Consider the following 23,417-nt stretch of genomic DNA (forward strand, 5'->3'; position numbering starts at 1 on the left):
CTGCAATAAAGCCATTGAAATATTCCTACTTTTTTTGATGGTATGTCACAACTAAATTTGTGGGGTGAAAATAGTTCTTTTTTATCATCTGTAAGGGAAGTTTCACAGTCTAATTAGTCAAGTAATTAGTGTTTTTGACCAATACTTAGGAAGGAAGTAGAAGGTCTCCTGCAATATATGAAAGTACACATTTTTCACATGCGAGATCAAAAGCCAGTTGACCATAACATTGCCCTATAAGCCACATTTCTGAAACTTCTTGAATGCTCTTACACCCTGATTTAACAAGATTTCAGGGGTGATTACACCTTTACCGTGATTGTCCTCTAAATAGTTTTAATATCTTGTGAGTACTGACATTTCATAAATCTACAAATCTTTTCTGAACTGTTCATACATAATTGCTCTGTGATAAACCTCAAACCAGATTCTCATCCATGTGAGAAACAATATTGGCAAAGTGTTGAGGCCCCAGGGCTCTCAAGCAAGATTTGGATCCCTGGCACCCCCAAAACCCCCAGCTTATGAGGTGGAAACTTTCCTAAGGGCTCTTGGCCTCTTTGCCACTACCCCTTTATGTTACCACTGCCTGAGGCTGATAATGGCCCTTCCCGTGGAGTCATTTGTGTGACTTGGTGAGTTCTTATTGAGTATCCCTCAGCCATACCTGGGTGGACTGATTTATCTCAAGATAGGCCATGCGATTGGTTTACAACCTGAGCAATTCATAATTGTCCCTGGCCTGTTTGGGTTGTTTTGAGTTTTTGGTGCACACTCAACAAAGCTCGGGCTTGGGGAGAGAGTCAGTGCTCCGGGACCGTGTGTGTATCAGGCATCAGAGCTGACTCGGCTGCCGTCCAGGCCTGCGCCTTCCCCGCTGCACTGCTTCTTCAGTCCCAGCTGTTATAAGCCCTGAGGCAGTTTGGTGCCTCCAGATGTGGTGGGAGAGGGGTGCAGGCTTATCTATGAGACTGTCCTGGCTGAGGTGAGGTAGCCAGTACAGGCTGGGCATCCCTTGGGTTTTCCTTAATGAAACTGAAATGTTTCTATCACATGTCTCACATCTGCATACCACCAAGATTCTAGTCAAACTCCTTAGTTTTGCCACTAAGCCAAGCTGAACTTGACATAAATTCTCTTACCTGTGTATCCTCTTGGCTCATGTACCATCCTAACCTTTCTAGAGATCACCGGATAGTCAAGGTAAAGTGTAAAAGGAAGTCCTGTTATAACACCCATCTCAAGACAGTGCTGTGACCCATCTGCCCTTGGACCCCCCATTTCCAGTGACCTTTGATGCAGTGTAACCCTCTGCTTGTATGTCAGAACCCTGTATGATTTCTTCAGATTTGGCATAAAGGATTAAGGCTCCCCAAACTACTTTTTCTATCTGCAGAATCCAGGAAAGGGGCCAGGGCTAGGGCCAGGTTTTGTAGCCTCAGGGAAAGGTGACATGAGTTAGCAGAGGATAGTTCAGTGCAAGGCCTTGGAGAACACAGTTACCTCTGTTTGAAGGGAGTAGGTCTGTGAATGACAGCGAATTTCCAGTGAATGCCCTCTATTTTGCAGATGATGGTCAAACTAAATTAATCCAAAGTCAGTTGCCAAATACTCGTGAGCATCAGGTATATGTAAAGGTACTCATACAGGAGAAACTGATAGAAATAAGGCAGAACATGAGAAAATTTTTGTTGCTAGAAACTAGATTGAATAAAATTGTATACAGTTTTGTCACCTTCTAGAACTTTACTGTTCAGTATGGAAGCCATTGGCCATACATGACTTTAAATTTAAGTTAAATAAATGAAATTGACTTCCTTCTGTCAGTATTTTTTAATGGGTTTTGTGATGGTTTTGAGGACTGATTAAGATATTCAGAGAGAGGCCCCAAGCACGAAAGAGATGGTGCTTTAGTAAAGTCATAAAACACAACATAAGTTCATTAGTTACTTTTGGTTTTGCTTTATTAGCAGACTCTGAAAAATAATTTCTCATTGTTTGAGATTCCCCAGTGATTGGGTCCAAAACTTGTGCTTAATCTGCTCTGGGTAATCTAACCTGCAGGACTGAGGAAGGATAGGAAGTGGGAATGACAAATATTAAATAGATTAACCTAAGAAAACTGTAAAAGCTAAACAAATATGAATTGTTCTTGCTATTTGCTATTTCATAACTACACAGAAAACTGTGCTCACTTTTCTTTCTCAGTGTACAGCTCAAATAGCTCTTAGTGGACTTTTTGTTTCACAGAGTGCTGTATTGTGAAATACAGCTCCACCCCTCCCCAGAGGTGTTTCTTGTATCTGTCACATCATTAAAGGTAATCATTATAATGGGATTTTACCGGGATCCATTTTTTCTGAAACTCAAGGTTAGGCTTGGATTTTCTCTCTGTTTAATTACTTTGCCTTTTAAATTGTTTTATTTAAAAAAAAATTGCTGACTGCACTGCTATTAACAGAAAGTATTCCAAATGCTTACCAAGTAAAACTCAGCACAGCAGGAGGAGGGAACCGCTTTCTGGCCCCTGTCTGGCCAGCTGACTCTTAGGGAAGGAAGTGATGGTTTGATTCTCTCAAGGCTGTGCGGAAAGTGACTGCTGGGGCCCTGGGAAGGGGCCTACTGGGAACTGGTGGAGGAGGAGATGGGGCCGGGTATTATTAGATGGATAAGTGCCCTCGCTGCAGACATCCTGCTCAAAGCTGAGGCTGGAGCCACATGCATTAGGCCTCCTCACAGCGTACATCTCTAGAGACTGTTTAGTTTATCATAGAGGCTCTGGGTTAAAATCACCCACTCTTCTCCAGGACTAACTAAACATTCCATTCATCATTACAAGACTCAGATTCTATTTTGTCTCGTTGTAAATTCTAGCGAATTCTAGGTCTTGGTAGTTTAGGGAATGGGCTTCAGTGACTGTCCTGTAGAGTTGACCTTGAGGGTTGTGATTCGAATATTGTTGTGTGTTGAACATGATATCAGTCAATATTGAGTTATAGATAAGGGTTTAAAAATGGGCTCTTACCAGAAAATGACACTTGAGGGATGGGTGGATGGTTTTAGAAATAAAAAGGATAAGTTTTTTTAGACTCAACTGGTAACCTACAAAATTTTTCACTTTATTTGTATTGTTTAAAAGTACTAGTTCACTTTATTTACCTCCTTTATTCCAGGATGAGGAAATAGAATGGAAGGAATTTATTCACTCATTCATTCAACAAATATTTTTTGAGGGGTTACTAAGTATTAGACACTCATTAACCCAAGTACTTTAAAGATTCCTTTTAAAAACATTGCCTCAGATTAAAAATCAGGCTTGAAAATAAGTTTCTGGACTCATTTCGTGTGCAATTTTACCGTAACAAGTGTTAGAGCTTCAGATTAAGGTGAATAATATTTTTAAACAGCAGAAGCTAGAAACATGTTCATGGGAATATTAGCAAACCAGTTTAATATTAACAAACCAGAACAATATTTAGAGGTCTCTACCTCCTCAGATAATAAATAAACAGTAAGAAAGATGTTAGAAATACATTGCTAGGGCTGTGCTGAGCCTCTGCGGAGAGCCTCTGCCCTGGCACAGAATGCACTTTCCACCAGGAAGAAACTAATATTGGAGGGAGAAGACAGAAAGGCCCTCAAAACTGTGACCTAAGAGGAAGAAGTATTTAATTTTTTTTTAATAATGTAGGAGCACTGCTATTTGTTAAGCTGATTGAATTGGGCATGAACTCCAAATTGCTTTTCTTTTTAATTGTATCACCATGAGTTACAAAGCTTTCATGTTTGAGATTCAGCCATACAATGATGGAACATCCCTCCACCAGTGCACATTGTCCACCACCCACATCCTAGTCCTCACCCTGCCTCTATGGCAGACAATTTCCCCAATGTTCTCTCTCTCATTTGGGGCATTATGTCTTGCTCAAAACTTTCCACCACTATTCAAGCCTACCTGCCAGGGGCAGAGGCTGGATAATTTATTTTCCATGACTCATTTTAAATATCATGAGAGCTCACACAGCCTTGATTGTAAATGTAAATTTCTAGATTGTAAATGGTTGGGTTCCAGAGACATCCCTGTATGGCACTAACCCATTTGGGGATTCAATTGGTCCTCTCTGGGCCAGGGCTTTTGGTGCACTAAGATGGTACCCGGAAGCAAATAGTGGGCGTGGCAGCCAGTCTGGCATTTGAAATTTTTAGATATTTTTCTCTTTTTTTCTAACTTTATTTAAGCATCTAGGTTTACAGAGTTGTCCACATACAGTTGTTTTGGGCAGTCAGTGTTTCTACACCAATCCCACCGCCTGTGTGACTTTCCCTCAGCCATTGTCCCTAGTTTCCAAGAACCCAGAGATGCTGGAAAATTCTCTCTCTAAGGTGATAGTAAGAAGAAGAAAGGAGAGTGGGATTGTTTTTCCTGGGCCACTTCTTTTGGCTTCCTTTCCTCTCATGCTGCTTGTCAGTTGGAAGCTCCCTGGAGATTCCTCTTGGCAGGAAGTGCACAGTAAGGGAGCTAAGAAAAGCATCTGGGAACCCCTGCCACCACAACCTCATCTCGCCTAAGTCACTGCCAAAGGGCCCAGGAGAGCACGCTTTGCCGGGGCACTGTTGCCTACTTTTAGAGGACTTTTGATCTTCCCTTTTTCGCTGTGCATGTGATAAACTGGCCTCACATCCTTTTCCCTTTATCTGCAGGACCATGGAAGTCTATTGCAAGGTTGAGCTGATCTGTTTCACAGGCTTCTTTTTGTTAACCTTCAAAAGAAATGCTTTGAAATCTGCAGCCACGAAGAGTTGGGTTTTGCTTTACTTCCCCAGCTCACCCAGGTTTACATGACCATAGAGCCCTGACAGCACGGATGTACCCCTCCTGGAATGATGGGGCTACTGAGGGCTGCTCTCAGCGGGAGCCTAGTGTATGGGAAGGGCAGTCCACCAGCCCAGCAGCAGGCCTCTGGGACTGTTTCTTTCTCTCTTTTTTTTTTTTGGTGGGGCGTGGGGGGGCACAAAGGGGGGGTCTGTTTCTTTATCCCTGTCAAGGCCACGTGGGGGACAGTGAATGGCAGTGAATGAGTGTGGATAGTCATGGAAAGTGATGAAGTGGAAGCCCACGAGGCAGTGGACAAATTAAGCTGAAACCACTGAACTCTTCCAAAAGGCATTTTTCTTGAAAGCATCTATAGAGGATGGGAGCTCCAATTTGAAGATTATTCTCTTCATTCTCTTGGCAAACCGTTCAAGTGGGCAGACTTTCTTTGGCTTTGCCAACACAGTAACGGAAGTCTACAATGTGGTGAGAGCATTTCCGACCTGAGCAGAAGTGGGAGTAAGATTTTCCTCTGGTCAGAGTAATATAGAAATAATTAGTAGCAGCATCTCCCAGCCCTAGCAGTGAACCAGCCAGCCTGGCTATGTCCAGTAGTTCCCTGGCTACCTGTTACTGTGTCAGAAGCAAAAGAAAAGATATAGGTTAGAGCTGTTTGACAACTCAGAATGGCAGTTTACAAATCACTTCTTCCAGGAAGTTTTCCCAGAGCTCTGCAAGGCCGAGTTAGGTCTTCCTCTAGGGGTTTCCCCCACCCCCCAAATCTTGTATCTAAAAGTAATACTCAAGGACTACAATCCCCTCTTTGTGTTGTCTTCCCTCCCTGCCAAATCTGGCAAAGGACCTTGGGAACAGCCTGTGTCTGTCATACAGTGGACACACAATAAATATCTGTGTCACAAAAGATATATCCTATAAAAATAGACTGTGCAGGGAGTGGGGAGGTGAAGAGTACGGCTTTCAATCAGTAAACTGAGTGCTTTGTGTTGACCTCCCAAGAAAGGTGAGTTCTACCATAGCCCCCGGACTAATTCAGCTCTTCCTGTTCTAGTTCACCTTATCTTGATGAAAAGAGTCATTTGTTTTACATCTTTTATACGAGTAGAGGTAGTTGCAGCCCTTCAAGTAGAACTGTGTGGGGGTGGTAGTTTTCTGATTATGATCCATTAAAGGCTATGTTGTGATTTCGAAAGCTTTTCATTTAGGACCTGAATCAAACCCATACCCAATTTCCTCTGTACAGAAAACAGCATGGTGCTCTTATGGAAATGATTTTTTAATTGTTATTTTAAGTAAAAGCAAAACTGAAAATGTGCATTGAACAAAACAGAATATTCTGATTGGCACATAAAAAAAGAGCTTTAGAGAAAACCAAAAAGGAGTCTACATTTGCACCAGATAGTTTCACGATTTCAAGTCTGGATTTTTGCTAAGTTTGTTTGTTCCCGGCAACTGACAACTTTTTTTCCCCTAATGAAAATTTTCTGTGGAAATGTTAGAAAATGTCCTCTAAGTTACTAATGTTTCACTTGACAGGATACATCTTAGTCTGGTCAGCATCGACCTGGACCAAGGGCTATCATCTGGTATAAGACCACTCATGACCTGGCATAGGTTTTCTCATGAACAACAAGTTCAGAACCTTGGTATGGCCTAAGGTTTCCGTGTATGTGGCCATGCTCCCTTACTCATTTAGCATCCAAAGTTGTGCTGAAATGCGGTGGACATGCATGATCTATTACTGAGTAAATGGATCCAAAAGATAGTAACTTTTATTATTATTATTATTATTATTATTTATTATTATTATTATTATAACCGGGCTGGAGCGATAGCACAGCGGTAGGGCGTTTGCCTTGCACACAGCCAACGTGGCCGACCCGAGTTCAATTCCTCTGCCCCTCTCGGAGAGCCCGGCAAGCTACCGAGAGTATCTTGCCCGCACAGCAGAGCCTGGCAAGCCACCAAGAGTATTCGATATGCTAAACACAGTAACAACAAAGTCTCCAATGGAGATGTTACTGGGCCTGCTCGAGCAAATCGATTATTATAACCATCATTATTTCAAACTGAAGTCTTTATATGAACTATTATACTGAGATATATATATATAAATATAACATAAACAGGAGTTTCAGTGTAGTTGGGGAAGTCGACAGCAATATGACTAAAATAGGTACCCCAAAATCAAGACTGCATTACGTTTTTTCCTATAGTAGAAAGTTGAAAGAAAATTGATTGACATATAGAGCCCACAGTAAACTTGGGGATATGAAATTAAGCACATACACCCCAATCTTAAATGCCCTGCCCTTCACACAGGATCTACTTGATATGCTACAGCTGCCAATAAACATAATTCAGAAATGGGTAAGTTTCTGGCCAGAACAATATGAATAAAAATAAGTGTTCTTTCTTTGAAGGGAAAGAAAGAACTTTCAAAGCCTGCCCCTACTATCACTATAGTCTGCACTGTTGAGGAATATAGAGCAAAATTAAAAGAGGGTCTTTTTGTTCTGGATCCTCCCTGGTATGTGAACAGTGGGGACACTCTGGGACTTAAAGACTCATTTTCTGAATTATTTAGACTCTTTTCTCTCCTGGTGAGCCCTCTGTTAATAGTAACTCCAGACTCCCACTTTCATTTTTGAACATTTCCACAAAGGGTTTAGAGTCCCAGCACTCCAGAGGCCAGTGGTTTCCAGGGTGGATTACACAGTGAGTGTGTAAGCTTTCAGTGGTCTGACAGGCCCCCCCCGCCCCAGGAGACATGTATCAGAAAAGCAAGAAACTGAGTCAAAGTGTTCAAGACATTTCAAAAGCAGAAGAAAGGGAGGAGGAGTGTGTGTTGTTGAAGGCGAGGGGGGGGGGTATAGAATTAATAGTTTCTGAACCAGTTACCAAATCAGTGCTAGAAAATTCTGATGATCTTGGGAACCTTTTTAGTTAAGTTTTTTAAACATGGTTCCCAGTGGGTGAGTTTAAGCTATGACGTCAGTATTCTACTCTCTAATGTTTCATTAGAGATGCAAAAGAAAATGAACAGACCCTTAAGTTCACATTCTAGTAAGAATTGCAGGAATCAGCAATTACTGGGCACCTTGATCTCCTCAATAGTGGATTTAGGTACTCCACGACACATATCCTAGCCCAGACTCCTTTTATAATGGGCTGCTTGCTGTTTGAATATTTAAAAAACAATTCAAAGTAAACACCCCCGAGTCCAGCTCAAACTTTGTTTTGGCATTCTTATAGATCCTGAGGGACTGGAGTTGATTGTCCTTTTCATTCTTTTTTTTTTAATTTCCTCTCCCCTCACATTCTGTCCTTTTTGCCTCCTAAATCCCCTGCAAGTGTATCTTCTTTCTGTCTCAGTCACCATCCTTATCCTCAGCCACTATCACCTGTAATCTCTTGATCTGTTCTCTGTACTTACTTTGGGCTCCCGTGGTGGGTGTGTACTTTCATTAACCAGATTGCGAACACCTCCCCCTATGCAAGATGGTAAGATACCTCTGTGACACTTCCTGTTGCTTTTAGTATAGACTGGTTCTTAGAGTAGCCTACCAAGTCCCAGGGTGGATCTCTGCCTTCCTCCAGCTGAATCTTGAATAGGGTTCCTCACTGTTTGCTTTACTCTGGTTATTCAGCCTTTCCTTTTGCACTTTGCACTTTTCTTCTGCATAGCATACAAGCCTGTATTTTTTAATCATCATACAAATCATTTGACATACAACTATGAAGCAATATATAACAAAATATATCTAAAAGAAGATACAGAAATACACATAGTAAAATAAGATACATAAAAGAAGATATGCTCTTTGAGTACCTGGGCTGCGCCATGCCCCTTGCTGCTTCGTAGGGCTGGGTTCCTTATCCCGCAGAGCACAGCTCAGGACTCCCTTCCTTAGAGAAGCTCCTTGTGTTCCCTGTTCTATTGCATTACCTCTCCAGCACATTTGCTTGGTGATCTAGATTCACTCGGGTGACTTTTGGTCATTGTCCATCTTTTTGAGATCAAAAAGGTGCTTGAAGCTAACAGAACTCTGTGTGATCTCCCCACCATTGTCCCCCCAGTGCCTGCTTTGGCCACTTTCACGCTGGCTTTCTTGCTTATTTACTCACATTCCATATTTTCTTCGCCTAAGTTACGACTGAGCTGCTTGTGCGTGACTAACTCTAGCCCCAACTCTAAAGAACAGTGTGCTGTTTAACTTGTAGGAAGGAAACTTCATGGCATAGGAGAGCTTGGGTTAAAAATCAAAAGGGCTGGGGCTGGAGCGATAGCACAGCGGGTATGGCATTTGCCTTACATGCAGCCGACCCAGGTTCTATTCCCAGCATCCCATATGGTCCCCTGAGCACTGCTAGGAGTGATTCAGCGTACAGAGCCAGGAGTAACCCTTATGTATTTCTGGGTGTGACCCAAAAAGAAAAAATCAAACGGGCTGTTTTTGTGAGGTGGTTAGTGTTTTTGTTTGTTGGTTGGTTGTTTTTTTGTGGGGGGGGGCACCCCAACAGTGCTCAGGGGTTCCCCGGGCTCTCTGCTTAGGAATCACTGTGGCAGGCTCAGGGACCATAGGGGGTGCCTGTGATTGAACCCAGGTTGGCCACGTGTAAGGCAAGTGCCCTACCTGCTATGTTATTGTTCTGGACCCCAAACAGACCATTTTAAAGTCCTCTTTCACTTCTTTTTTGAGAATTAAACATCACTGATTCCTTTCTTCATTTAATGGGCTTAAAATCTACCTAAAACCCATGAGTCAGAATTCAAAGTGCTCAATCTGAAAGTCTTTGGCCGGGTCGGTGCACAGTGAAGAGCAGCTCACAGCCCTCCCCAGGGGGTGAGAGGAAGTTCTGTCCCTCAGACTCCTGATCTCAGGATACTGGGACATCTCACGGCCATAGCCAAATCATTGTCCCAGACACAGCGTGCCCCTTGTACCACACTCTCTCTTCAACATACAACATTTTCCAGAGAATTAGTTTGGGGGGCCTTGGGGACCATCAAGGATCACTCCTGGAAGTATCTAGGGGACCATCAGTCTATGCGGATAGCACAGGGGGGTGTGGCCCCCATTGTGCAGGTCTTGGGGAGCTGGCAGGGCTGGTGCCCATGCCCTCCCTGGAAAGCCTGGCTCCATTTTTCGGTAGGGAGCATGGAGCTGCGGCTTTGGGAAGGGCCAGGTCTTGCCAGAGCCCAAGAGGCTGCCTCTGCCCCTTACAGAGCGTGGGGCAGCCTGAGAGTGTCCAGCACTGCATCCCATGGGCCTTCCTGTCTGCCTCAGTGTCCAGAGGCTCCTTTTACTGAGGAATGTGAGTGTGAAGGCTTCAGGTGGGCAACCACAGAGGCCCAAGGGCAGCCCATGGGCTCAGGCTGTCCGGCCAGGGCGGATGGGGCAGAGGTGGCTGGAGACCCAACCCAGGACATCTCATGACAGTGTGCCTTTGCTCTCCCTCTCCCCAGGTGCACTCCTCCTCGGGGGCATCCTCTACTCCTGGCAGTTCCCTCACTTTAACGCCCTGAGCTGGGGCCTGAGGGAGGACTACTCGCGCGGTGGCTACCGCATGATGTCCGTCACCCACCCCGGCCTCTGCAGACGCGTGGCCCTGCGCCACTGCCTGGCGTTGACGGGGCTCTCGGCGGCAGCACCCGCACTGGGCGTCACCACGTGGGCCTTCCCCGTCATCTCCCTGCCCATCAACCTCTACATCGCCTACCTCGGCCTCCGCTTCTACGTGGACGCCGACCGGAAGAGCTCCAGGAAGTTGTTCTTCTGCAGCCTGTGGCACCTGCCCCTGCTCCTGCTCCTCATGCTCACGTGCAAGCGGCCAGCACGGGAGGAACAGGGCAAGGGAGAGACGCAGAGCTGAAGTCGCTGTCAGCGGGGAGGTGCAGAAGGACACGTGGGTAGTTTGCCTCTGTGACTGGACAGAGGTAGTTTGGTGATTTGAAGGATGAGAATAGAAATTACGGGGTTTGGTATAAGACTGTAAACTAATTTGGTGCTTAACGATAGGCTGACAATCTTTTCAATGATAATATCCAAAATGTCCCCCAAATAAGCAGTGGATCGACTCAGTATCTGAGTGCAAAGAGAGAGTATCTTTCTTTATGGGCTGTATACTCTCTCCCGTCATTCCATCCCCATCGCTCGGCTTTCTCCTTGCATAGATGTACATGTAACCACCTCCCACCTGCCTTTGTCAGCTGTGGTGGTAACTGGCCCACAGACGAGGTAAGTGCTCTGCTCTTGATAGTCCCAGTTTGTGTCCACAGGCTGTCACCAAGGAAAATGGATGCTGCCACCACTGTAGCCCCTGGCAGCTTCCAGCTTATCCATTACATGTGTTCTCCAGCAGTCAGTTTCCCAGGTGATACAAGGCCAGGGATAGGCTGCCACAGGACCTGTGGAAGTAGATTCCAAAGGGTTTCCTTGAGAATCTCACCTGAACTGCCAGTCCCCGCCCAACACCCACCCCCACCCTGCCCCGCCCCTGCCATTATGTAATTAGCATTTCAAAAACTCCAAGGAATCAAAGGTTTCTTTCTGATTGAGTTTACAATATTGAAGGTATCCTAAGCATTTCTTTTGAAAGAGACAGCATATCATACCAGTCTCTGATCCGTGCCTCTTCCTACAGACACCCTCTGTAGAGGGTCAATTCTTGTATAGCTTTCAGTGAAGAAGAGAAAGCAGAAAAAAAGGTGAGCTGGCCTAGCCAGCGTGCATAACCCCCATTCTTTTCCCATTAGTGAAAAACACATTTCCAAACTGCCGTCTTCTGAAATCAGACGTAAAATTCCATGTATCCAGTGGTCTTAAGAGCCAGAAAGTGGAGTCGCACTCCTGATGGACAGGATTGTAAGTGGACTTGGTCTCACATGCACTTGTCCTTTGGGTATTCCCCTGTGTCTGCTGGCAAGTCCCATTTGCCTTGAAGCTTGACAGGATGTGTGAATCACTCATTCTTCAGGCCACTGCTTCCATGTAGGAATTCATTTGGGGGGTTTCATTGTAATATGCTTATCTAAAAACTCTGTAAAGCAATTGCAGATATCAGTCCCAGTTTCTCCTTGTCAGAGATGTTGTCTCTGGGCTGTATGCAGGTTATTTGCTGTGGGAACATGGCATACAAATGTCTGGAAAAACACCTGCAACTTAATGCAGTGCAGCCCTTAAATTTGATTAGTTCTGTTTTCCTGCTGCAATAAAAACCAGTACATAAAACCAGAAGAGTGTGTGGTATCGTTTATTTTGTCATCTTGTGCTGAGTTTGCATGGTTTCTGGTAGAAGTGATGATAGAATCACACATTCGAAGGCACATCAATGTTTCTGTCTCAGGATGTTTCGAGTAAGCACTTTGGATTTGGATACTTTCCTGAAAGAAGAATAAACGAAGAGCCGTGACTCCATCCCCTCTTTTTGTAATAATCTAGCCTTGACCTTCTTCAAATCTTGCCAAAGAAATCCCCCTCTGGTGCTTCCATTTTAGAAGCAACTTTCTAGTTTTTTCTCCAAAAATCTCCAGCCTTCTGACTTGCACCGCTCCTCGCTGTCCCTGGGGCAGCCAGTGCTAAAGGAACCTGCATAGAGAACTCCTCCAAGCCCTGGGCGACCGGGACTGGAACTTCACACCCCCATGAGCCTGTCCTGTTCCCCTCTGCCCCTCAGAGGATAGTTGTTCTCTCTGTCCTAGACCCCAGGACTGCACATCAGGAGAACCTGGGTGAGAAGCCTGTGCTTGTGAGACTTCTCTCACCTACGGGGAACACACGCCTCTGCCAGCTCTCCTGCAAAGACACTAAACACCTTGACAGTGAAGGCCTCTGAAACTCAAAAATGAAAAATTTGAACAGAATTTTTCTAGTATTCCCAATCCTGCTAATTCCAGAACCCTTTTCCCCCTGTGGCACACCTAGTCAGATTCAGGGTCAGGAGCACTGCCTGGGAAATGCTTTCTGGACCTGGCCTCAGGGTCTTCAGGCCTCTCCAGTCTAAATACAGGTTGGAAGCCCGACTTGGGCAGGGGACCACTTTGGTAGGACAAGGGCTTGATCTTTGAAGTAGGACTTCAGTGGATTTGTTCTATTCTAGCAGATAGAATATACTATGGGGGAATGAGGACACTTATGTTCTTTGCTTTAAGCATGATTATTAACACAGTATTCCTTCCCACGTCTCAATTTTAAAAACTTTTTAATAAAACTACCTTATCAAACAACAAACACTGTCCTCCCATTGTTCATCGAGTTGCACAGTAACGTCTCCATCGTGAGACTTACTTGTTGTTACTGTGTTTGGCATATTGAATATGTCACGGGTAGCTTGCCAGGCTTTGCCATGCGGGCGAGCTACTCTCAGTAACTTGCTCTCTGAGAGGGGCGGAAATATCGAACCCGGCTCGGCCAGGCTGGCTGCGCACAAGGCAAACGCCCTACTGCTGTGCTATCGCTCCAGCCATTTAAAGATAATTAAAATCAATTAAAAATCGAATTTCTCACCAACACTAAAGCCTGTCCCCACAGGAAAATGCTAAATAATTTATTTTGTATTGCTTGTTATGAATAGTATAGAATGTGTAAAACTTTAAATAATTGGGGTCCTGAGACATCTCTGCTGTCGTCTTCTGAGATTCATTTGTGAGTCTTTGGAGCACACTTTAGATCACACCGTTAGTGTGCTCCAGTGGCTCCCAGAGGCAGTTCGTGGGCGTGACCACCAGGACTTTGGATGGGCAGGGAGATGGGGTGGGACAGCCCATACTAGCTTACATGTGGCCTAGAGTTTTCGGTCACTTGTCCCATGTTCCTGGGTTTTTCTTCTGGAGGTTTGTGGTCACTGGCGTTCATCTGCAGTAGGCAGAGAGAGAGAGAATGCCTGCTCCATCTGAGGTGCACCCGTGAAATCAGCTCAGCATGGGGCCCAGGGACAACTGTGTTGAACTGCCTTCTTCTGAGACTCATTTGTGAGTCCTTGGATCATGACCATTACGGTGGGTTTTTCTTTACAACCTAAGAATGGGATTAGCCACATCCAATGGGAACACTTCTTTGGCACTTTAAATATGCTTTGTGTACCCCACGCAGTGCTATAGGAGAATACAAAACTTTAAAAAGTTGTGCTCTCAGAGGCGGACTCATTGTACAGTGGCTAGGCTGTTTGCCTTGTAGGTTTGATCCTCGAAATCCCTTATGGTTCCCAGGGCCCACCAGGAGTGATTTCTGAGTGCAGAATCAGGACTAACCACTGAGCACTGCCAGGTGTGGCCCCCTAGAAAATAAATAAAAAGTTGTGCCCTCTCAGTACTTGCAGAGTTGATTTCCCACTGGTAGAATTCCCTTTTCTCATTCCACCTTGCCATCCTCCTCAGTTCCTGTCTGCTCTGCTAAGAACCTGCAGTATTTAGCACTTCTCTGCCAGTGGCAGTGCTGGAAGCAGCGAAGGTGCTGAGTGACTCGATACACCTCTTACATTCTGTTGGGGCCAAGAGCTCTCCTCTGACACCTGCTCCCCCTCGGCTCTCCCTGTGCATATGACAGGCAACTTACGACTGACTAAAGATGAACTTGGGGAGAAGATTTCTGAAAAATGCCTGTTTGACCCTTTATAGTCCTGCTATAGTCCAAGAGAATTACTCATTGGACTTACACGATGCTCTGGATTGGGATGTTACCTTGTCTTTTTCTCTGAAATTAAGGGCTAGCTAAGTGTTACCCAGTCTCCGTCTGCCACTGGACATCATCTCCACTGGGAGGATCAACCATGTCAGCCAACCAGGCAAGTACATGGAAAACAAATGGACCAGCATTGAGCTTTGAGCTTTTGGCAGGACTGCCTCTGGTCTCTTTCCCATCGTCAATCTGTCAAGTTTTTCAAACTAGTTTATATCTACTAATCTGCCCAGAAAAGCTGTTAAGTTTACTAATGCCTTGTTGAAAACCCAAATGCAACATATCTCATCCTGGACAAATTATAATCCCTACAATTTTATGGCCACAACTTCTTAACCAAATACAACACATAAAGAGTAGGTCTGGATCAATAACTTAGACACTCACTTGCTAAGTCAAGTTCTGGCCCTCAGTTACTGGAACCCCCTTGCCCATCCTAGTATATCTGAGTGGGTGGCATCTCACCACATGCTCTTATATTCCAGTAGCCTTGCCTGAGTCATAACACTGGACTGCTCTCATTAAGGCCATCAAGTTAAGCCCTCAAACTATCACAAGTCTGACTTCCACTTAGTTCCGTCATTGTCACCAACGTAATTATCTCTAGTGTGCCTACAAGCCTAATGAGTTATCTTTCTCCTACTTCTACCACTACTCCTGTCTGTTTCAATATAGCATCCAGCATATATATTCTTCATATACACTAGGCAGGTTATAACATCCTCCCATCATCCACCTTCCCAGGGACTTTTCACCACCACATATGAAGTTGTTTGAGGCTTCATATGACCCAAACCTGATGTCACTTCTCAAAAGCCAGAAGCACACCCGGACAGTCCCTCCTTTTCTCTGCCTAGACCCATCCCCCATCTCTCCTTATGGATCACTTTCTTCCTGCACTAAAATGCCTGCATATATTATTACCTCCTGATTCTCCTGTCTCCCCCATACAATTTGTGGCCCATGAAGCCAAGAACTCCAACTTTGATCACTTTATTCCCAGTTTCTAGAATGTTTGGCATAAGCAGATGCTCAATAAGTGCTTACTGGATGAATAGCTCTGGCTTACATAGAGGAGCAAGATCTGTTAGCCTGAAATCAAGAATAAACTGGAATAGGTGGTTTTAAAGTGGTTGTGTGAGACAAAGACAACTTGGAAACTCATCCTTATCCTGCTGCTCGTACAATCCCTCCCCCATTCCTTTACCATCCCCACTCCTGCCTGCCAGAATCCGTTCAGGACAGCATCATCCAGAAGTCCTCTGACACTTCCTGCCACCAAGCCAAAGATCTTACTTCTTTCTTGGAATCTGCCTTTTCTAACTTCAAACCACTACCCCACCCATCACCATTCTGCTCTATTTGTCTCATGGCACCTCAAAAGCCTGCAGTTTCAACTGTTTCTTGACATTTTTCCCTACTCCCAAGAACAACAGTCACCAAGATGCTCCATCCAGTGATAGAATGGTTGAAGTAGTTTTGGGGAATCAGAAAAATTGTCATCTCTGCTCAATACTGGGACAAACGTTTGAGGGCAGGGAGGTTCGGCATCTCCCCCTGTGACTGAATTCAAGGTGAATACAACTTTCTACCCATTGTGGTAAATTTTTAAACTTTCCTCTGTCTCCAGGGCTGTATCTTGGTTCAGTTACTTAGCAGCAGAGCTCTCAGTCATGTTAACCTCTTGACCCCTCTCTGTCTCTTTCTCTCTCTCTCTCTCTCTCTCTTGCTTTCTCATTCCAGCTCTCTCTCCTCAGTTCCCCTCTTTCTTGTTTGTCTTTTAAAATAGGAAGCAATCCAGTATCTGCTTTCAATTTCTTTCCTAATCAACTTGCAGTGAAGTCATTGTTTGACTCATTTCCAACAGATGTGAGCTCTACTGTCACCTCAAAGTATCAAGCATTCAGTTTCAACTACATGAAAGGAACTCCACCCTGTTCATAAATCAGTGGTTCTGCCTTGGCAATGAGAACCAAAATCATAGGGACCCAAGCAGAGAGGTCAAGAGGGCATATTGGTCAGACTGGGAGGAAGAAGGCTCTCAGGGTTCTGATGAAAGTCTCTCTTCAGCAAATAGCAACCAGGGGGCGCTATAGGCTGGGACACTTCAAGAAAATGTTAACAGCCACTCATTGAAGAGAAATCATCGTGAACAAAGCTGATAAGGAAGCCGATGACATGGGAGACTTTGGAGTGGACAAAGCCAAGTATTTAGCTAAGTAGCCCCTCCTATCTCCATACATCTAAGAGTTGTGACCCTAAGAGCTGTGACCAAGTCATTAAGCTGACTGACAAACAGTTCCGAAGAGCCTTTCCAGGCTTCAACAAACAGACAAGCACAAACATAAACAATTATCAAGTGAGAGGAGAGGCCTCTACTCCTCAGCAGGAGTGAGGTTACTCAATAGCCATTTCTTCTCTTATCCACTGAGCAAATAGTTGTTTGAGAGTCCTGTGTGCTAGGCCTTCCTTGTGTAGGAGAAAGAGATGAACCAAAAATTGACCCAGGACCTACTCTGGAAATCACTGGCCCCAGCCCTCCCCGCTCCCCCGTCCCACCCCACATACACACATACCAGGGAAAGGCACACAGCAGAGGGAGAGGAAATAGGAGGAGCTCCAGTTTCTTTACCACAATTCTTGGTCAACTTCCACCACCAGGAGCCCCTGCTCTCTGGAGGAGCCTCTTTAAGCCTCACTCGCACCTTCACATCTCCATGATTCTAACTCTGTCTTCAGACCTGATTCTTTGGGTCCTTCTGCAGGGCTGCTTTCTGTCATGGGGCTAGTTTAGATCTGAACCAAGCCTGGACCACTCTCCACTCCCTACTTATACACTTCCTTCTCTTGACAGGGAAATCAAGTATTTTCTCTGCTCCAAGTTTTGGGATGGTGAGGTAGTCAGGGTAGGTGTGCTACCAGTATGAACCAAAGGCTCAGTGTGAGGTGACAGGGAGTGTGAGAGACATATGAAATCACAGGAAGGACAAGAACAAGCTAGGAGTGAAGCAAAGAAGAAGTAAGCCTAGAGCTGGTCAACTGCAGATGGGCCGAAATCTGTAGTCCAGGCTTTGCCCTCAGGTTAATAGGAACCTACAGCAGAAATTGCATGTCTAGGTTTGTGCTTTCAGAAGAAAATTATCAGCAGAGACTGGGGCAGAATGGGAGGCCAGGTAAGTCATCATGGGTCTGAATCTGGACAAACAAGGTAGCTAGAGAGAGGCAGAGGACAATCCATTCTTCAGCAGACAAAATCCAACTAAAACTAGTTTAATCAACAGAAGAAATATATGGTTCTTGTCATTGAGAGGTCAAAAGCAACTGGCTTTAGATATGATTAGATCCAAGAAGCAATTGTTCTCTCTACTTGTTCTGTCAGTTCTCTTGGCAAACTCTCCTTAAGATGGAAAAAAAATTGTCACTAATTATTTATTTCTTTATCAACAAATATTTGTTGACGACTTACTGCGCCAGGTACTCTTCCAGGTGCTTGGGATGAAGCAATGAACAAAGTAGCCAGTACTATCCATATTCTAAGATATCTAGAAAAGCTGGGGTGCCTGGTTGCCTCTGGGGAAGTGAGGAGCTGGGAGACAGTTTCCTGGTTAAAGCCGGTTGATGGTCTAAATGAGACGCTGACCCTCATGGCCTGATTTAGAGTCTGTCCCACTGGTGACCCTTTCATTCTGGTTCGCGTCAGTCAGGGTCAATGCCCGAGAACAGGCATCCTCTCTCATATCTGACGTTTGACAAGCATCCAGGAAAAGAGGAAATAGTTTCTACTTTGGTCCTCAGAGATATGTTGGGAAGTAAGCTCTTGAACCCCGGGAGAGATTCCAGTAAATGAAGCTCCTCCCACCCACAATTAAGACAGGGCACAAGGGACTTTGCCCCATGCAGGGTTATCCTAACACATCGTGGAGGTAGTATTAACACACAGGCAGTATTAAGGTCATTTATCACAAGCCAATAACTAGCTGGACACTACCTGTTCTTGTCCAAAGAACAAGCTCTCCACACCTGGACTCTTACAAAACCGGCACCCTCTTACGGACACAGCCATCTCCAGACTCAAGCCAAATCCCATCAAGAGCACTGGAATCAGCATCTTTCAACTTTAGCAGTTTTCTTTCCCAACTAAAACTTTTCTGGTTTTATTTCCAATTTCTTAGGAATTTTTTTAGAGTTCTGTATTGAAGAGCCAAACATGAGCCAATCAAGTGCATTTTTCAGTGGCCCCCAATCCTGCATTTCAGGAAGGTGCCAAGAACCAATCACGCCCTGTCACTGCATGCTGACTGTGGGGACCTGCTTGCCCATCGTCCATCAGAGCTGCTTGAGGAAAGGAGAAAACAGCTGCTGCAGCCTGGGCTCCTGCTCTGACAGCAGTCTGCTCCCTCAGAGTTGTCCCCACGCCCTCATCTACAAAGAGACACTTGGCATTCTCTGAAATGGATTTTAATGCTAATTTGTTTAGTCAAGAAGTGGAGCCCAAACAGATGTGGGCCATTTGGCAGGGATGTAGTTCACTCGTTAGCAAGTACACGAGTCTGACAGGATACTAAATATTACCTTGACTATTCACGAACACTTGATATTTCAAGAAAGGAAGGGGTCCAAAGGCTATATCCTACAAATCAGCCTTGCAAGGAGGCAGAAAGAGACAAACCTGATAAATATGTGCCATGGTGCCAGAAAATCAAAGGTGCTAACATATGTATTTGTCCACACAGCATTCCAATAGACAGTTTTAACAAACCAGACTGAGATGGCTCCTGCTGGAATTAACTAATTCTTCTGGGTAGGGAGGTATTAGTGGCTGGGTCCTTTAGCTCCTATGCAATTGGGATGCATAGAAAGCAACCACAGGTAGGAAATGCTCTTTTCGTGTTCCATAACCATAGTGCCATCTGTGCCTGAACTGGCTCCCATACAAAGGTCACCGAGAAACAAACACAAATAATGGCTGACCCACAGCCTCCAACCTTGGAAAAACAAATACTGTGCTTGTTTGTGTCATCAGGGGCCAGAGTGGTCAGCCCAGACTGTGGAGGGCCCCCAAACACCCCTGGGGTTTACACAGCCTCCTCATCTTCATAAGCCCCATTTTCTCTCCCTCTCTCTCCTCCCTCTCTGACAGCCATTTCTTTCTTTACTTTTGCATTCACTTTGCTTGCCCTAGGTGTGTCTTTTTTAAGGGTCAGTGATTCTAATAAATTGCAACTGTTGGTACAACTGGCAAGGCCCTAAGAGCCTGCCCCGCCTCATAGTACTAGTCCAAGTGGTCAGTGTTAAGGTCAGTCTGGACTTAAGCATACCCACCCATGCTCTGCACTGGCCTGCTGAACAACTCCCTGATGGGGCCAAGGACATAGCTCAATGGTAGAGCATTTGCCTTGAAAGGAATGAGTCTCTGTATTCAATCTCTGGTATCAAATAATAATAACAAAAAGTATATGTACAAAATTATGCAATTTCCAACATGGCTGGAACTAGAGGATATATATCATGCTGAGTGAAATCAGTCAGAAAGAAAGAGATCAATACAGAATATCTCATACGTGAGACTTAAAGGTACACAACAAGGTACAAAGTGCCAGAGGACCGAAGGCAACATGTTACAAAAACTGAATTGGGGTGGGGAGGGCTGGAAAGGGAGGGGCATTAGAGTCCTTGGTGGAGTGAGGTGGAGACACTGGTGACGGATGTGGTGGTGAGATTATTCGTGCATGAAAAACTATTTGTAATAGTATTGTAAACCATAGCATCTCACTTAATAAAAACTTTAGATAACAATAAATTTTTTGAAACATGCAATCACAAATGAAAAACAATAATCCTAAAAGAAGAAGCAAGCACATTTATGTTTGATTAGTGACACTTTATTATTTATTTTAAATATTTTAAATATAATATCTAGTCCTAATTTTGAATATTTTAGAACTGCATTATATATCATTGCATATATATACACATATATATACATGCATGTATATACTCCATTATATATATACTAATGAAATATATATACTATATATACTTCATTTTATATATACACATATGTATATCACAAGTTCTTGATCCATTCATATAGGTTGTTTCCATATTTTGGCTATTGCACTGTTTGCACATGGTTTTAAATGGACCATAAATGTTAAAACTTTTTGCTTTCAATGTATCTTGTCTTGACTGTTTCGTTAATAAATTCTTATGTCTCCAAAAGAAGGAAATGTGTATCTGGGATAGGGTGGTATGAATGAAAATCCCTAAAAGGTAAAATCACTTGTGTCCTTGTGAACAGAGTCCTTCCATCCTCCATCAGAATTCCTCTCACTGGAAGACTTATTTAGACTATCATGTTGTTCAAATATTTACTTTGCTATCTTTTAACAGCCCACGTAAGTAGAGTTTTGAAATTAGCTATCTTTTAACTTAGGACTATGTAAGTAGAGTTTTGGAAGTAGCCATGCTATACAAATAAAACCAAACATCTATAAGTAAATCTAAAGTTATTTTAGATTTATGCCCATTCTTGAAGAAATCACCATCAAGAACAATGCTTGCTTACTCCTACCCTTGTGAATTGCCCTAAACTAGCTCTCTAATAAAAAAAAAATATTTCTCCTGTCCCATTGTCACCCAACTTGTGAATTCTCTTGGGCAAACTTCATTAATAAAAATCTGGTTGTTAGTTATAATCCTGACTCTTTTAATGATATACTAGGAGTGTTACTTTGTTTTGCCAAGTGTAAATTATGACACTAAATGGATCCAGAGGTCATTTGCTATAGCCATTCTGGTCCAAGTGATTAGGTTACGGCACATTGAATCCCACCTCTTTCAGAAAGAACTGGCTTAGGAATGTGCACAAGAATTGATACTGGGCAATAAGACAGGAAGGAATGTGCTCTAGGAATGGTCTCCTCCTTAGAAGAAATGGGGCCCCTTTGCTTTCTCAGAACATCTGGTTCCTGGATGGGAATATTATGACTGTGGCAGGGAAAGCAAAGCTGGTCCTCTTGCAGGGAAATAAAAGTGAAACCTTGATATTTTCTCTTATTTAGAATAAATCACCCATTGTTTACAACAATTTGAAAAGGATTTTCAGCATTGTCAACCAAGTGTTCTAACAGACAAGACAAAGAGGAATTACAGTTCTCTACCTATTTTTCTGCAATACAGTGGTACCTAGGAAGTCCCAGAAATGTGCTCCAAAAGTTCTATCCTTGCTTTCACTTTTACCAGCCAATGTGGATGAAAATATAAGAGCAGATGAGTAGACAGCTTCCTCCAAGCACTGCTTGATAGATTGGAAAAATTGATAAAATATGTTGATTCATTTGACCAACCTTCTATGAGATCACAGGGTAGTGTTCACCATCTGTTGTATTAATATTTGCCTATAATTTTCATTCATAGGGTGCTTGTTAGGAATTTTCCACCTAATTATTTTGGTTTGCATGTGGTCACTTCCATGATTACAATTATGATACACAGTTTGATGAGGCTAGAAAATTAACTTCAGCTCAAGGGAAGGTTGTAAGAAGTGGAGATGGAGCTAGTGCCTCTTCCCAGTCTGGAAGTACTACCATACATTCTCAGCATATATGTGCAAAGAATCTTTATCTGTTCTAATGAGATGGGTCACAGCTAGCATGACTATATTCTAGGCCCTGGAACATGGCTTCTATTCTCAGAAGAACTGGTGTTTGGGGTCAACTGACACTTGTTGCAAGGAGCTACCCTATGTAGGATTTTAGCAAAATACTGGGGTTATTATTCAGTATACGCTGGTAGCATCACCCAGTTATAAAAATTGAAATGTTGCCATATATTGCCCAATGTTGGTGGAGTGTTGAATTGTTGTTCAGTGAGAACCACTGTCTTAGAATTACTCTAAATACCCAGAGATAATTTTAAAAAATCTATGTAGTAGAACACCAGTATTTTTGCTATCATGCCTCTCGTTAAACTTTATTTTATGACAGTACCCTGACTTCCCTGCTCAGAATTAACACTTTTATGTTTTCAGATAACAGGGTTCAGATGCAGCCAACTTTAAGTGTAACCTTTTACCTATGCTTGACCAATGGGTTTGAGTGCAGCATCCTTTTGGCCACAGTGATCTGGTCAAGATTTGTCTAATCACTTAAATTATGTCCTTGTATAAAACACTTTTATTGAGATCCTGGGATATATAATACTGTTAATCATACTTTTCATGGATACATCATCCCACCCAAATCCACCACAACACCCACCACCAGGAAGCCCATTTCTCTCCACCAGTGTCCAGAGGATACCTAGCACCACCCATGTAAGCTCAGTTCTTTAGACAACAAATCCAGTTCTGATGACTTTGACAATTTACTGTTCCTTTACTATGTTTCTTTTTATCTCACATATGGGAGTGATCACTCTCTCTGTCTCTCACTCTCATACTTCCTCTCTTTCTCTCTCCTCTCTCTCTCCCTCTCTCATTTTTATTGTGGAAATAGTGACATCCTCACACATATAGTTAAATAGCATCCATCCCCTGGAATTCCAAAACTTGCAAATTAATGGTAAATTGATTTAGTAATTTTTTCAAAAGCTATACCTTTTTACAGTTACATACACTTTAAAATTAATTTGTTTCTTTTTGGCCTTTGGGGTCATACTTGGAGATGCTCAGGGAATACTCCTGGCTCTGCATTCTGGAGTAACTGTTCCAGGAGTAATTATTTCTAGCGGTGCTCAGGGGACCAAATGGGATGCCCGGGATCTAACCCAGGTTGGCCACATGCAAGGCAAATGCCATACCTGCTGTACTATCACTCTGGCCTCTAAAATTAGTATTGTGAACAATTCTGTGCTAATGCATTTAAATGTTACACAAAATAAATAAATCCTAATAATGTAAAATT

The 23,417-nt window shown here is 43.6% G+C and overlaps 1 protein-coding gene across 2 annotated transcripts in view; it reads left to right on the plus strand.

Annotated features, from left to right (window-relative positions):
• Nucleotides 1-12,066, plus strand: part of LOC130027223 (protoheme IX farnesyltransferase, mitochondrial) — a 128,214-nt gene extending 116,148 nt beyond the window's left edge. For both annotated transcript variants that reach the window (XM_056117896.1, XM_056117895.1), the window contains exon 7: nt 10,302-12,066. In XM_056117896.1, the coding sequence (XP_055973871.1) occupies nt 10,302-10,708 (407 nt within the window). In that variant the 3' untranslated portion in view covers nt 10,709-12,066. The remainder of the gene's footprint in view (nt 1-10,301) is intronic.
• Nucleotides 12,067-23,417: the final 11,351 nt, after the last annotated feature.

The sequence above is a fragment of the Sorex fumeus genome, unplaced genomic scaffold, assembly GCF_029834395.1.
Source record: "Sorex fumeus unplaced genomic scaffold, SorFum_2.1 ptg000036l, whole genome shotgun sequence".
In the NCBI taxonomy this organism is placed as follows: domain Eukaryota; kingdom Metazoa; phylum Chordata; class Mammalia; order Eulipotyphla; family Soricidae; genus Sorex; species Sorex fumeus.